This window comes from Caloenas nicobarica, chromosome 2, assembly GCF_036013445.1.
Source record: "Caloenas nicobarica isolate bCalNic1 chromosome 2, bCalNic1.hap1, whole genome shotgun sequence".
NCBI lineage: Eukaryota > Metazoa > Chordata > Aves > Columbiformes > Columbidae > Caloenas > Caloenas nicobarica.
The window spans coordinates 22,982,076-22,998,223 of record NC_088246.1 but is presented as its reverse complement, the minus strand read 5'-3'; the positions used below and the strand labels follow the sequence as shown (position 1 = coordinate 22,998,223).

The 16,148-nt window shown below is 43.0% G+C and overlaps 2 protein-coding genes across 4 annotated transcripts in view; both read right to left on the bottom strand.

Annotated features, from left to right (window-relative positions):
- The window catches only part of ITGA8 (integrin subunit alpha 8), a 108,719-nt gene extending 103,968 nt beyond the window's left edge, over nt 1–4,751 (bottom strand). The window contains exons 1-2 of the mRNA XM_065628771.1: nt 4,549–4,751; nt 4,152–4,276 (exon numbers count right to left, since the gene is read on the bottom strand). Of these exons, the coding sequence (XP_065484843.1) occupies nt 4,152–4,276; nt 4,549–4,751 (328 nt within the window). The remainder of the gene's footprint in view (nt 1–4,151; nt 4,277–4,548) is intronic.
- An 8,411-nt stretch (nt 4,752–13,162) lies between these two features.
- MINDY3 (MINDY lysine 48 deubiquitinase 3) overlaps nt 13,163–16,148 on the bottom strand; it is a 58,179-nt gene continuing 55,193 nt past the window's right edge. For all 3 annotated transcript variants that reach the window (XM_065628375.1, XM_065628376.1, XM_065628377.1), the window contains 2 exons: nt 15,436–15,507; nt 13,163–14,207 (listed from right to left, as the gene is read on the bottom strand). In XM_065628375.1, coding sequence (XP_065484447.1) covers nt 14,058–14,207; nt 15,436–15,507 — 222 coding nt within the window. In that variant the 3' untranslated portion in view covers nt 13,163–14,057. The remainder of the gene's footprint in view (nt 14,208–15,435; nt 15,508–16,148) is intronic.

Here is a 16,148-nt window from a genome sequence, read left to right as displayed (position 1 = left end):
CTAGAACATGGCACTCGGAAGTAACAATGCATTTTTTAAAGTGTTTTCATATCTTTCACTGGGAAAGTGTTACGTTAGTAACCAATGCAACCTCTATGCCCTCATGTGATCTTTGTTTCTGAGAAAAAAGGAGAGATTCAGAAACCATAAGGATTTGTCTTTAGTCATTAAAGCTTACGTGACACAAAGAACAGAGTTTAGTCCTGAGTGTCAGAGCCTGTGTGGTGGCTGGCAGGTTAGCTGCACCTTGTCAGTGAATCTGGGTGCAACCTCTGCAGTGTCAGGCTTCTGATCCACTGGGGAACATCACAGCTGTCTTAAACCAGCGTCAGGGTGTCAGGTCCAGTTAGGCTTAGCACTTGGATTCTCCTTTCAGGACTCCATGGCATGCAAGATAAACTAAAACTTAAGTTATTTCAAAAATGGAAATATATTATTCACAGAGAAAAACAAAAACTCCTCAACAAAACAGCCTTTACAGGACCAAAGACCATCCTATGTCAGTGCTTACCACCATGATCTAAGCAAGCCTAAGCTTTTCACTAAATTGTCTGGCACTTACTTGGTTCCCTCAGATCACTTTCTGAACAAGTACCCCCTCTATCTAAGGCAATATATACTTTACAAATTCAATACATTCTTTTTTTCTTTCTTCACTGACTCACACGTATGCTCTTTTTCATCACTGCCTCTTAACAAGCCTTAAGTGCTTGTGGAGAGAGATTTTGTTCCATTTTAGGTTGTTATACTCTACAGCCCCATACCAAGGTATATCTATGCATTCATTCAATAAGCATCTTGATACCCATAAAATACAGGATAACTATAAATTAGTATAAAGCAACTCCACACCTGTAACACCGTCACATTTAACAGTGTCCAGAATCTTGACTGAAGCCATCACAGAATACTAGTCAATGTCTTCACTATTTTCATTTAGTAGGACCGAGATATTAACAGTTGTTAACACAAATAACTTTGAAGCATTTGCAAATGAAGAAACCTTCTCTGAAGTTAGGTTTACTGTTATTGTGGAAACAATGAAATAAGTTACATATGAGTCTTACCAATTAGGTGTCCACTTACACACTTATTTGTGGCAGTAAAAGTCCAGATAACATCCAAGTGCACTATATGTTCTCTCCTGAATGGCAGAACATAACTTGCATTGAATGCAACATACCTGAGCTTCATTGGTGCACCCAGCCCTAAGAAACAGAAGACAAGAGCCCTCATGCTCACACGTAATTTAAGCCAGTGGTTTTCAGCCACTTGGATTTGTTGTTTTCTTGAATGTTTATGTTATAGTGGAAATTTCAGTTTCTGTGACCTGCCACAATTTTGCATATCTAACTTCGGATATTGTATATGTGAATCTGCTTTTCTTCTACAAATTCTTTAGAATTTAGAAGTCTTCTATTGAACTCTCGTGGCTGAATAAGACTGATTTAGTAAATTCTTTACCTATTTTTTGTGTCACACTGCCTTTTAATTGCTGTATTTTACTCTCCCTTTCTTTCTATTTCCACTACATTTTTACTTCAGAACTTAATTAAAAATGTTTTCAACAATTCAGCAGATTTGTTTCTTTTATTGTGCTCAGTGAATATAACAGAAAGAGATTATATTATCTGGTTAGAGTCAAGAAAAAAATTACTTAAAGAAGGAAGCTTTGTATGAAAATGCATCAAAATTAAATCTTCCAGCTCTGAAGCAGTCTCTGTAGTTGCTCTGTTTTGTTTCAGAAAACACTCCCAAAGTTTTCCAAGACTTTCACAGATCTCCTACGAGGCATGAAGCATTAATCTTTAAAATTAAAGCACTAGAGATGAATTTCCAGTCTAACAATTACTGGGTGTTTTTGTTTTGGGAGAAAGGATAATCTTGTCCTTGAGGCACTGGAGCAAGAAGAAAAAATCCCAAGTCAGTTTCCAGTATCACCACCAACTTCCTGTATGATCTTTGACAACTCAGACTGACTTTTTTCTGTTTATCAGAATAAATATAAAATAAAGAATATAAATATAAAATGGGAATAGCAGCATTTCTGAATGATGTTATAGGGAGAAGGCATAGTGAGTACAAGGTACTTGTACAAGAAAGAGACATAAAATGAAAATACTCCTCATAATTATTAAGGACTATCCATGTCCCACTAGGGATACAATGGCCAAAGGCTTCAAAAGGAACTGTGTGTAACAGACTGTTTGAAATAGTATCATCTAGGCTATAGCTCACATGGACTGCTGTGTTTGGGGGAATACTGGAAAAGATGGAAAACTCACCCTCTAAGTAGCCTATTTTGGAGAGAAAAAACTGACATAAAATACACATTCATACTTCAGCCAAAGGAGTCATCTAAGGTGGATTGAGATGGCCCTCGTGTTGCTGGTGATAAAGAATGGCTGTTGGTACAAGCTATGCAAACCTCCTCAGGGTCCCCGTCTATGAGGGCAGCTGGTCATTGCTGAATTGTGTGAAATGACGCCTTTACTGCCCTCGGTACCAGAATTAGACAGCTAATGATAACATTGCTAAACCTGCCTATACTTCAGTTCCTGCTCCAAGACCGGTGCATTTATATCTACACAGCGGGCTCGCTCTGGCTTAACTTCAGTTGTCTACAAGTCATGCATCTACCCAGAGGACACAAACAACTGTCCCAGGCAGACTGAACCACACTGGAGTTTCCAAGCTGAATAGTTGTGTGATGCAGACCAAAGCCTTGTTGATATACTTACTCATCAGTCTCTGTTTGTACCTTTATTTGAAACACAGTATCTGCAAGAAGACATCTCTGCCAAGAGTATGGAGTTGTCCTGAGTCTCCTTAGTCAACTTTTCTGGAGTTTCCCACAGGGAAGCCAGATGTCCTAGGTTTCATCACTAGGTTTGAATTCATTTTTCATAACAGCCCTTTAAAATGCGATCAATTTTTCATTTGCTCTGTAAGTTTTCTATTCAAACTTGAGATTAACTTGTATAAATAATATATTCCATTTCCGTTACAAAATATTGTATACATGCTATGTCTGTACATTCACATTTATATATAACTATATGCTGTACATAGTATTACATGACCAAGTAGCCTCATACACATATGCATACAGGAGCTACCTCTTACTCTGTTTTGAAGAATGCCCAGAGTGATGGGAGAGTCATCCTGAGCAGACCTCCTAGATACAAACATAATAATACGTGTGGGTGGCTGAGGCTGGAAGGGGTAAAGAACTGCACTGCTGACTTGCTACATTTAAGTAAGCTCTTCCATTTTGTGTTCTCAGAAAACAACAACAACAACAAAACAAAACCCCAAAAAACCCAAACCACCAAAACAAACAAAAAACCACCCCCCCAGAATCCAAAAAAACCCCCCAAACCCACAAACAACAAAAAAACCCCACCAGCACCACAACCAAATTGTATTGTGTTCACACTTAAATAAACCACAAATGTTAAGATTAAGTATAACCTAAAGAATCATAACTTTCGCTTAATGATTAAACTGTCAAAGTCTGCCTAAATAAAGTCTCTGCAAACACTAGGTTCAAATTATTTTCAAGACCCAAAAAGAGACAACAGAAAACATAAACAGTCTGAACTGCTTAAAACGTGTGTTCTCTCTCATTAAATAAGAAACATCTGTGTTGGGATTTTGGAAGTGGATGTAATCTACCCACATTGTGCCTAAATCAGTTTGCATCTAGCTTCCAGTATTCTCAAATAAAATTCCTGCTTTCTGAAAATAATTAAATAAGCATGTCACTCGAGGTAATTAATTCGTCTGAAGAGACGGAAAATCCCTTGCTGAACGTAACAGCAAAGACTAGCAATCCTCTGATTTCCAGGATTCAGAGAAAAAAAAAATAAGTGTTTTCAAAATGAGGAATCTGCCGCAAACACCTTTAATTAAAGCATAAAAAAGGCAGTTATTAAGATGAACTCCGCACGGATCCTGGAGGTCACACTCCCTTTATTTCTCCGGGGATCATTAAACCCTACTCTGCGAGCGCCCACGGGTGCAGACCCCCAGGAGCGGGGCTCCTCCGGCGAACTGCAGAGACTCGGACCAAAGTGACACAGTTCACTCTTGTGCCAAGGGGGACCCGAGCCCAGCCGCGTACCGCACACACGCTGCCATTTACTCACTGGTGTTGTCAAAGGGAATCTGCCTGCAGCCGGCGGCGGGCCAGGCGCAGTAGTACACCGCTCCTCCTTCCACGATGTCCGGCTGCGTGGTGTTGGCTTTGGGAGCTCCCACCAGGACGCTCACCCTGCGAAACACACCGGGGAGTCACCGGGGCGGCGGGGGCGATCCGGACCGGCGGGCGGCGGCCCCGGCACGGCGGGACAGCGGCTGTCATCCCGAGCGCGGCGGGCGGGACGCCGCCGTCTGCCCACCGCCTTCCCCAAAGCCTCCCCAAGCTCGCCGGCGCCCCCAGCCCCGGCCCGGCAGGAGGGGCGGCCCGGGGGTGCTCGCTGGGGCACGGCCGGACCCGCCGCTCCCCGGGGCCGCGCTGAGGGAACCGCCCGGGCCGGCACTCACGTGCTGGGGTCGGGGATGTAGAAGTCCACCGAGTACCCGAAGTAGCTGCCCGGGGGCCCGCTGTACACCGTCAGCTTCTCCTCGTCCAGGTTGAACGCCACCAGCGCCGGCGCCCCGAGCAGCGCTGACAGGAGGAGCAGCGGGCACGGCCGCTGACCGCGGCGAGCGCGGCCGGCGCCGCGCCCGCGGCTGAGGCGCAGCATCCTCGCCCTCTCGGCGGCCGGCTGCCGCTGGCGGAGCGGAGCGGAGCGCAGCCGTGCGCTGCCGCGGCGGTCTGGCTGCCGCCGGGCGCTGGCGGCGGGGCGGGGGGCTGGCGGGGGCGGCTCGGCCCCGCTCACCCGCCGCTGCCGCCGCGGGGCCGGGCGCACTCCGGCGCCCCCTGGCGGCCCGCGCTCGGCGCCCGCGGTGAGCAGCGCAGCGCGGAGCCCCGCGGCCGTCGGCGGCCCCGCGGAGGCTCGGCGGGGAAGCGCTTCTTCTACGAGGCGCCATTTGAGCCCGAGGGACCCCCGGTCCACCGGCCTGTGCGTGGGCCCCGCTGCCGCTGGGCAGGGAGAGGCGCTGGCTGGTCGGTGCGGGGCCGCCTCACGGAGGGGGACGCCTCCCTGAGGCGGGAGCCGTCCCGCCGTCGCCGGCGGAGGTGTCGGTGCCCCGGCCCGGCCCGGCCCCGCACGACGCCTCCGGCGTTGTCTGCGGGAGAGGACGGCGCTCACAGCGCTGTCGCTGCGGTGCGGACATCGGGGAGCCGGAGCGGCCCTTGTTCCCAGCGCCGGGGCCCGCGCAGGGCTCCTCCGTCGGGTTGAGCACGGTGCTCGGCGTGGTTTGCTGCACTAACCAGGCTGTGACTGGGGAAAGCCATTTGTCTCACTAAAAAATGCCACGGGTGAAGCCGGGAGAAGTGCACGCTTAAGCAGGAAACCCCCTTAACTCTGCCCAGCAGAGTTACCCGACGGCTACATTTGCACATATTCACCAGGGAAGATAGCAGCGTTGAGACTGGTGGTTTCTACTTGATTTTCTCTCGATTTCCAGCATTTTCAAGAGTTTAAACTGAAGAGTCTGATCCTTGAAAGTCCCTTGTAGAAAACCAAAGTGCATGGAAAAAAACCCAAAACAACACAGGGTGTTTCAAAAGGATGGACCCAATTTGAAATCTATACTGCTTTGAAATTGTGTCCATCTTTTTGAAATGCCCTGTAGACTTTTCATCAGATTGTTATGTGAGTGCCAGCATGGCTATTATAAAAAAAAAAAAAAAAAAAAAAGCCAACCAAAAAACCGTTCTAACCACAGGAAAGATGTAAACCCAGCCACGCAGTTCAGAACAATTAGGAAATGTGTTCCGCTGTAAGTTTCTCTATTTGTTCTTGCCTGACTACATAAAGTATTCAATATGTGAAGGGAGCACCTTGCAGCCGCACTGAGGAAAGCATTGCCATAGGCCTTCACCACAGCTCCCTGCAGGAGCAAGTGTCATCCCTCTTTTCCTACAGAAATAACCAATACGACTTTATTGCATGTGGCTTTGAATGGAGCTTTTAGAAAGCTGCTCTTATAATATCTTTGTAAAAGTAATTTAGAAGGATGAGGTTGTATAACTCCTGTCTTGAATTGTTCTGCCCCTGCAAGCCCCATAATAGTGTTCTAGCTGTTTCTGTTAAGAACATACGAAAACTGACTCTGCCTGAAACTCTCCCTTCCCCTACAAAGCTAAATGGGGCATTACACCCGCATCTTGGGGGGACAGTATTCATATTTGTATTTTTTCTGGCCAACTCAGAGGCAGGAAGGAAAGGAGAAATATTTTACTTTCTATTTAATCAACTCTCTTAGGAGGAAAAAAAGATTGTTTTTCAGCATTTATAATACAGATGTGCCCAAAGCAATATCAGAGGAAGATCAGAAGAATAGAAAACCCATTTATAAACATGCTACAGTACAGCATACCTATGAAAGCAGCTGAGAGTAGTTTGTTTTGTTCTGAGGCTCTGGTTTCTTTACTTGCATGTTTGTTTTATTTTAAGTGCTTTATGGCAAGATTATTCAGATAAGACTGACATTCCTGTTCACAAAAATAGAACCAAGTGTTTATTTCCAGCATTAACCGTGTGACCCTTAGCTGTCCCCATAGGCTTGTAATATTCCTTAATTCTTCTCGTCTTACATTTTTACCAACTTTACTCTTGCTATTCGAGTGAAACATCACCATTGACACCATGTCATTATTTTACATTGAACAAGTATGTCTTAGAGATCTAAGCACCAGCAATAAATTCAGAAGTACCTCAATGACTTGTAGGGTTAACATCTACTGTTAAAAGTCATACAGTTTTCAGGCATTTGAAGGAATTCAAAAGCTATGTTGCCTCTTACTAAATAATAATGCCTTGCTCTTATTCAGCACAACAACAGTCAGTTCCAGTGCTGTCACAACTGAAGTTGCTGGGGCTCACATGGCACACCAGACCCATGGCACTCGGGAGCGAGAAGGCAGCTCATTCTAGTGCTGGATCATCTTGTACAGATCTATCCAGAGTTAAAATTCAGTAATTACCACAGTTAGAGGTAGGTGAGTGTTCACACAAATGAAAAACAGAAGGGGCACAGCAAGAACACAGGCAGCTGTCATGTACCTCTCTTTCAGTTTGAAAGATATGCCACCTAACCTGGTTGGTTTGACCTAAATTTAAAAAAGGAAAAAAGTGCTTCAAATGGCTATCAGTGCTAAAACCTGATGGAGAGCAGAGCAAAATGAAAATAAGGAAATCTCTTTCAAGATCCTCTTACCCTCAAGGTGTTAACACACAGCAGTCCCTCTCTCCTTACTCTTTTACCTTTTCTTCATATGAAGAAGAGAGACAAGAATGTAGGATATTCCAAATCAAATCAACATCTTTTCGTTGTTCAAAGGATCTGCAGTGTTTCCTTAAATAACCTGGATCTGTTCTGATCACTGGAAGCTTATTCCAGATATTGTTTTCCTTAGGCTTTCTAAATGTTTGGACTGGACATTGTGATCTGCACTGCTCAAGAGGTAAGCACTTGTTGGTAGAGTCAAGTTTGGTCTTCAGCATACCTGTGGCCCGACACATTAACTGCTTTGAATATTGAATTAAAATGTCGTAACAGGCTCAAGAGCCTCACTTGGAGCCAGGACAGAGAGCTTTTGTAAGAACATTCAGCCAAGAGTCTGAAAGTCATTATCTACCCTACAGAATAACTGGAAGGTCAGATGTGGGACCAACTAGTTTATACACAAACATACAAGATTCATAGCGTGGATTTCTACAGCTTATATTATGTGAAGTTGGTGAGGTTAATATGTCATTATGTCCTTTCCAATCTTAAAACTGATCAGTCAAATCTTCTATGGAAAATTTTGCCAAAGCAAAACTTAAATATTAGTATTTCACAGAGGCTCTATTATGAAAGCTTTAATCTTATTAATGTCATTATTTAGTAATGTACCTGTTAGCAGAGGAGAAGTATTTTGAAGAATCATGTGAGATTTTAAAATAAATCTTGTCAAAATGTATGGCAATTTTACTGTTAAATCTTTTCAAAACATGGCAGTACAGAAGCTTAACTGTCCAGTTCCCAGAGGAAAGCTTACTTTTTTTCTTAGTAGTTCCCTAGTTTTTCTTCTGTAGGCAGGAAGCCTTGTCCTGAACTGTAAATGGAACTATTACATTGACAGCAATTTGTATTGATTATCCTGCCACAAAGAAAGAGGATAAAATAAGGATGTGACCATGCTCTACAAAGAGTATGAATTTGTGGGATCTGAATTCAGGATGACTTGCCAACAAAGGATGTTCAGCATTTGGTTTTGAATGTTACCTCTGTGAATGGTGGTTTTCAAGAGATCTCATGGAAATACTCTTTTGTTTTCATTAGTTGTAAGTATTAACTAGTTTAGTCACACAAAATCAATGTAAACCAGAGTCTAATGAGCCAGTCTACTATCTTGGTGAAAGCACAGACTGGCTGCTCAGTGTGCGATATTCCAAAGGATGGGACAGGAGCGAGGTTGCAGGGCAAGCTGTGAGTGCACTTGGTGTTTGCATGGCACCCCAGGATGATGCTTTCAGCGGCTTACAGCACAATCCTCAGCAAACCCATAACCGACCCTGCAGGTGCTCTCCAGAGCCATGCCTGATGCTATGTGGTCACGACAGCCCCAGGCAGCGCTAGGGGCTCAGGGAAGAGTGGCTGGAAAGCTGCCTGGCAGAGAGGGATCTGGGGGTGTTGATTGACAGCAGAGTATGAGCCAGCAGTGTGCCCAGGTGGCCAAAAAGGCCAACAGCATCCTGGCTTGTATCAGGAATAGTGTGGCCAGCAGGACTAGAGAAGTGATTGTGCCACTGTACTCGGTGCAGCGAGGCCGCACCTTGAACCCTGTGTTCAGTTTTGGGACTGTCATCATAAGATCATTGAAATACTAGAGAGAGTGCAGAGGAGGGTGATGAAGCTGGTGAGGGGTCTGGAGCACAAGTCCGATGAGGAGCAGTTGAGGGAACTGGGGCTGTTTATCCTGGAGAAAAGGAGGCTGAGGGGAGACCTTATCACTGTCTACAACTACCTGAAAGGAGGTTGTAGCATGGAGGGTGTTGGTCTCTTCTCCCAAGTAGCAAGTGATAGGACAAGAGGAAATGGCCTCAAGTTGTGCCAGAGGAGGTTTAGATTGGATATTAGGAAAAAAATTCTCCATGGAAAGGGTTGTCAGGCATTGGAACAGGCTGCTCAGGGAAGTGGTGGAGTCACCATCCCTGGAGGTGTTTAGAAGGTGTTTAGACAAGGTTCTTAGGGACATGGTTTAGTGCTAGAGTTAGGTTATGGTTGGACTAGATGATCCTGAGGGTTTCTTCCAACTGAAATGATTCTATGATTCTATTCTGTGATTCTATATGCCAGGCAGCTTTGCTTGCAGTCAGGAGGATCCAGAGTGACCATCCGCAAGCTGTCTGTCAACAGCCACCTAGTTGGGCAGCACATGCACCACAGTATGCATTGCACTAAGGGATGGTCTTGTTCCTGCTCAGCAACTCTTGTGTAAACACAACCATTTCACTGCCCTAACGGATTTTAGTCCCACATCACCTGCCTGCTCCATCCAGGCCCATCTTGGGCTCCTTTGCCCTAAATCCATCCTCACAAGGAAGAGAAGGGGGAATAAAAGAGCATACAGATGGATCTGATAAGCAGAAATAACTGTCTGAAAGTTAAAGCCAAGAACTTCAACAGAAGTATTCAAAAACAAAGTACCCTGCAAATACTTAAGTGATTCACTGTTTAAAGGGGTCTTCATGTGGGTTATAACAAGGATATTTACATTTGGATTTATACTGGCTGCTTACCTTGAACAGCTCAGGCTTTAACAAAGCAAAAATACATTAGTTAGCCTTAAGCCTTCAAATATAACTCACCTGGGCTAACACGAGGCATTGGAAGTAGTCTTTCCATGATTTATTTAGATAATGTATTTAGCTGTACCTAGCTGTAATATGCAGTATATATCAAAGTGGAAATAATTTATCTTTTAGCATTCAACCAGCAGTTGACCCCAGGACCTCTCTTTTTCCTCTTCTCTTTGTTATTAAAGTGAATTTAGAGCAAAGAGACACCAACATGTAGCTGAAAAATTTTCTGTTTCAAAGGGCTTCGGGACATGGGAGGGAGACCCCCGTTTGCCAGACTGACTACCCAGTGGCCTGCTGATCGCTCCTGTTTCCAGCCGGGACACTAGTTGTCTCCCAGAAGATACTGGCCTTTCCTTGGCAGTTAAAACTGAACCACTGTGCAATATGTAAAAAATCATTTGCCTAGAGCGTTAATCAAAATGTCATTTAATTGCATGTTTAGTTCACATGCTTTCTTACAGTTTGCATTATCAATTTGCTCTGGTTAGTTAAAGCATGTACTTAATCCTGTAGAGCGATCTGGTATTACTTATCAACTAAGCCACAATTTGCAAACTGCAATATATACATACATGCATACACACACATATGTAGCCTATGTATTTGGCACCTAGAGCAGAACGACTTGTGAAAATTATACCGGTTTCTAGTCATCTTTGTATGGAAGCAAATAGAAGTACCAGACATTAATGCCCCACGCTGTAAGTCTGCGTTCTAAATAACCACTCTTTTAGGGGACGAGAGGTGGCTTTCCATGAAGTCACAACATCTCTCATCTTGTTCATCAGGGAGGAAAGGACAGAGAGGTTCCCTTGGCCGAGCTCTTGTGAGCTGGCACAGTCCCATTAAGCACTGTTGGTTCCAGTAAGCACTGTGAGCCCTGGCAGTCCAAAAATATGTGAAGTAAACGAGGCCCAGGCCTCAAACAACCGGGCAGTATGAAGGAAAGATTCAGGAATAAGGGTTCTTACACCACACTAAGCATCAGCTGAGTTTCTCTGGAGTACAGCAGAAGTTTTTACCCAGACTAATGCTTATATACACATCTCACATCAGATGGGCTTTACATTTTCTTTTTCTGTGAGAACGTAAATTGTACCTGACAGTGGACTAGAAAAAGGCTGTTTATTCTAACAGATTCAAGCTATGATTCAGTGCAAGCGCTGGTGTGAGATACTCTAGTACAAACCAAGACACACACCAGAATCCAGGAGGAAGAGCAAGAAAAGTGTTTTTTAATCTTCTAAGACATCGGTGCAAGTCTGCCTAAAGACATTTATCTTAAACGTGCAAAACCAGCTAAAGCAAATACCTAACGAGCCTGAGTATTTTAGGAAAAGTAAAGTTTCAGACTTGCCAGATAGTCCAGATTAAAGCAGATTCTCTTAATTAATTATCTAGATACGTTTGAGTGGCAATGCTACTGTTGCACAAGTCTTTTAGCATCAGGCCCACAGAGCGGGATGGAATACTTGTGTTCTAAGTAAAGCGAATCAGGTAAGATGCATAAAGGAATCTTTTCCAATTATTGTCATCTGCAAAGGAATTCTTTTTTCAGAAAAAGAAATCTCAAAAAGCGTTAAGATACACTGCTATCAGTTCTGCAGTAAGGAATGGTTGTGGTAGTTTTAGAAGTTAGGCGTTTCAACAAGTCCTGATTGAACTTGTTTGGTAGCTGGGGGCGGGATGGGGCTGCAGCAGTGGCCTCAGAGAGAAGTCACCAGGAGCTGCCCCCATGTTGCACAGAGCCCGTTCCAGCTGGCTCCGTGATGGACCTGCCCCTGGCCAAGGCTGAGCCTGTCAGCAAAACTGGTGGTGTCTCTGTGAGAACATAGTTAAGAAAGGGTAAAAACGCTGTGCGGCAGCTGGGAGAGGACTGAGAACGTGTGAGGGAAACAACTCTGCAGACACCACGGTCAGTGAAGAAGGAGGGGGAGGAGGAGCTCCAGGCACCGCGGGAATCCCCGCAGCCCAGGGTGCAGCCCATGGTGAGGCCGGCTGTCCCCCTGCAGCCCGTGGAGGACCCCACGCCAAAGCAGGTGGGTGCCCAAAGGAGACTGTGACCCTGCGGGAAGCCCACACTGGAGCAGGCTCCTGGCATGACCTGTGGGCTTGTGGAGAGAGGAGCCCACGCTGGAGCAGGTTTGCTGGCAGGACTTGTGACCCTGTGAGTGACCCAGGCTGGACCAGTGTGTTCCTGAGGGACTGCACCCCGGGGAAGGAACTCACACTGGAGCAATTCATGAAGAACTGCAGCCTGTGGGAAGGACTCACACTGGAGAAACTCGTGGAGAACTGTCTCCTGTGGGAGGGACCCCACACTGGAGCAGGGGAAGAGCGTGAGGAGAAGGAGTGGCAGAGACGAAGTGTTGTGAACTGACCACAACTCCCATTCCCCGTCCCTCTGTCCCACTCAGTGGAGAGGAGGTGGAGAAGTTGGGACTGAAGTTGAGCCAGGGAAGAAGTGGCAGGGGCAAGGTGTGTATTTTTTTTTTTATTTTTTTTTTTTTTTCCCTCTTTTCCTCACTATCTCTGTTTTTAATTGGCAATGAATTACATTAATTTTGAGTCTGTTTTGCCCATAATGATAACTGGCAAGCAATCTCCCCGTCTTTATCTCGACGAGGCGGTAAGGAGCTTTTTCATCTGTTTTCTCCCCCTGTTGCTGAGGGAGTGAGAAAGCGGCTGGGTGGGCACATTTCCAGATGTAAACCTAAGATGCATTGTACAGACTTGCACAGGACATATCCTCAAGTGTCACGCAAAGCATATTCTCTTTCTGCCACTACTATATCCTCTACAGTGCAAAATCTCCAACAAGTGTTTCTCCCCCACAATAAATACCTTATTTTCAACCAAATCAGTCTGTTTTCCTGTATGATGGTCATTCTAGAGTAACGTTGTTATCCACACATGAAAAAATATTTTAAAACATAAATAGGACTGAATGCTAAATTCAACCCTGCTAGCAATAGCATAGGCTCTGCAATCACAGTAAAGATGCAATAAATTGTCTTCTGTGTTTTTTTTTTCCTCCCTGTTTCTCTTCCTCCCTGCCCCCACCGCGCCCCGAGATGTGTTCAACTCTAAGCCCATGGTCTCTTTTCATCATCTTAGAGAGGCAGTAAACAAGTTTGATTAAAACCAAACTTAAAACAACACATCATGATTCAAGGAAAAGATTTTATTTTAGGGCTAACAAGTTGATAATAAATAAAATAATATAATAATGTAATAACAGATGTTCTCATGCACTTAACACATACAATAATGCTGGCTTACACTGCTGTTTGGAGAAATTGAGAAGAGGTATTTGGCAATATTATAAGTTTGAATGGTTTAAAGGTTATAGAACAAGAAATTCTTTCTGCTGTTTTTACATTTCTTTTATACAAATTCAAATAAATATTAATACATCTATTTTTCCTCAGATTTTATGTTCACTTTTAACATGCCCGATAACTAAGCCACAGTAATATACAACTGCCAAGAAAAAGTATTTATGAATTATACTTATTAATGTTCCTAAAAATGTATCATATTTATGTCACATTGTGCAAGCTCTTTAGGTAAAATTAGATTTTAGGAAAAATTGCAGAAAATTTAAAGTCATTAAAACATATCCAGTGCAAAGGCCAGTCTAGTCCACACATTATGGTACTGTAATGTAACCAATATAATTTAAATAATAAAACATGCCTATATGATTCAGAGGAAGCTGCATATGGTTTATGTTTTAAAGATCTGACATCTAATATGCAGATTCTGCAACATCAGACATTTTTCAAATCTTCATGAGATGGCAAAATAATGTTAAGACATTATAAAAAGGCTCTTTTTTTTAGGATAACTCACATTAACAGTACTACAGTGGCCAAAAAAGACAAACTATTATAATAGAAATCAATCTGATTAAAAAATTAAATATTCCAATTAACACTGAAAAAGTGTTTGTAATCATTATTTACAATTCATCAATGATACCAGTGTATAACTTCACACAGTCAAAGTGTTACCACCTTCCAAGCGAATACCAGTTGTCGTATCTCCATTCAAGTGTTTGACTGCAGTATGTTCTTTATGCACAACATCTCAGTTTAAAGAAGGAGATCGATCTGTGGTCCAGAGTAATTCTATGTATGGCCATTTGGTTTGCAGGCAGCGTTTTACAGGAGTATCGTCGGTCTGTAGCATTGGTTCTTCAAAACCCATAACAACTGCTGTGCCTTCTACATACATGACCTGTCAAAAGAAAACCAATTATGTCAGCCTGTTTGTTTAAAAATTCTAAGAGGAGATTATTATTTTCACAGGGTTAGGAGAGGATGTGTTATGATACATTTTTTTTTACTACAAAAATCAAACCCGTGAAATTTTATATATATATATATATATTTAAAAATGAAAAGAGGTATGAAATAAAAAAACCCCTAATCTCTTAGACTCAAGTGCCTGAAAATCCTGATCAGGCCATATTCATTTGGCTGTTTACTTTGGGAGAGGGTAAAGGGCAAAATGGGGAAAAAAATAATCTGGGAAATGCAATGCAAAAATTCTGAGACAACATATGTTCTACTACTGTTACAATGTAATACTGTTATTTTATAAGGACAGTGTTCCTTAGACTTAACTTTATGGAATTTATCTTCCATGAAATGGAACTTCTGTTGCAAATCAGCTCTATTCACAAAACAATATTTTACACAGTATAGGCAGAATCCTCTGAAAACAAAAATTTGTTTAAGTTTTCTTGATTATGTATATATGTTCAATGGTAAAGATAAATGCATCTTTTAATGCTTTTGACTACATTTTAGGGTATGAAACTGCTGGAGATTTCATAAGGGTAATTTTTAGGACTTAACTCCAAGCTATTCCAAAGGCTGAGTATATACATCTTCTTAAAAGGTCTCTTTACTTGAAGTCATTTTTGCTTCCTATGTCTATTAATGCCTTATACTCTTCTACCCTAAATGCTAATTCAGGAACTAACTCAGAAGCAGTCATGGTGTATCAAGGATATCGCTCCTTCCAAGAAAGCTGAAAATGAAAGAGGTCACTTTTGTCGCCCACTGAATGGTTCAAAAAAATACTGATTTTTGATGCAAGGCTTTTTTCCCCCCCAAATTCCAAACATCTTAATTTCCGTGTAGGGTTACTCATAGAAATTGCCGTTTGTCTGTGTTACACCTCCATTGTCCTTTACAGTTCAGGTCCCCCTTCTCATGGATAAGCATGAGAAATGTTATGTTCAAAACTCATAGGTTAGCCAACCAGTACACTATACAGCTAAAATATGATCAGGAGCACAAAGCAGCTTCCAATTACAAATGTATAATTTTGGAAGAAAATTATTGAAATAATTATTTTGTAAAATGTCTGCTTCGAGTTAAAGTATTTTTCCTGTAACTATCACCAATTTTGCACATTAGTTGTTATTAGGGCTAGATTGGTGTTTCTTAAATCTTACCTTTTCATTATAGTTAGATTGCTTCAGTCCATTGTAATGGTAAACAGTGAATGACTCTGAAATCCTAGAGTCCTAGTAGAAAGAAGACAGTTAATTTCACGTGACATATACATCTTGCCTTGCCAGTCTCTTCTCTTTACAACTAGACAGATGCATTAAAACAGCAAGTCATGACTCTTCTGTGTTCACCTGGACACTCTGAACTACAGCTTCAGCACCAACCAGGTAGAAACTGTCCTAATTTTTAAAGTCAGACACCTTAAGTAGTAGCCACGTTCCTGTGTACTTATGTCTATTCGGATGCTGCAAAGTTAGATATTTACTAAGGACCAGATTCAATCTCCAACCCTCCATTTGAGAGCTAAAAAGTAATTTACACCCGTGCCTGCCTAACTGTGCACTAATTGTGAAGACACCTGTGCAGCGGGCTGTTCTGCCGTTCTCAACCATTACCATTCCAGGTGTTTAAACGCTTCAGTCCTAAAAGGACTGAAAAGCTTTCCATTTCACTCAATCAGGAAACACAAATCAGGTGTAATATCATCTCTTTTATACCTGCTGGACCAGGCTCCAAAGAAAAAGCTTATCCTTTTTTAAGTACATGGAGGTAAAGGCTGGAATGAGAAGAAATCTGCTCAGGTTACAGGGCATCCATCAGGTTATGAAAAGCGCTCATTCATTTTTCTCCTCTTAAATGATTCACAAACCTTATC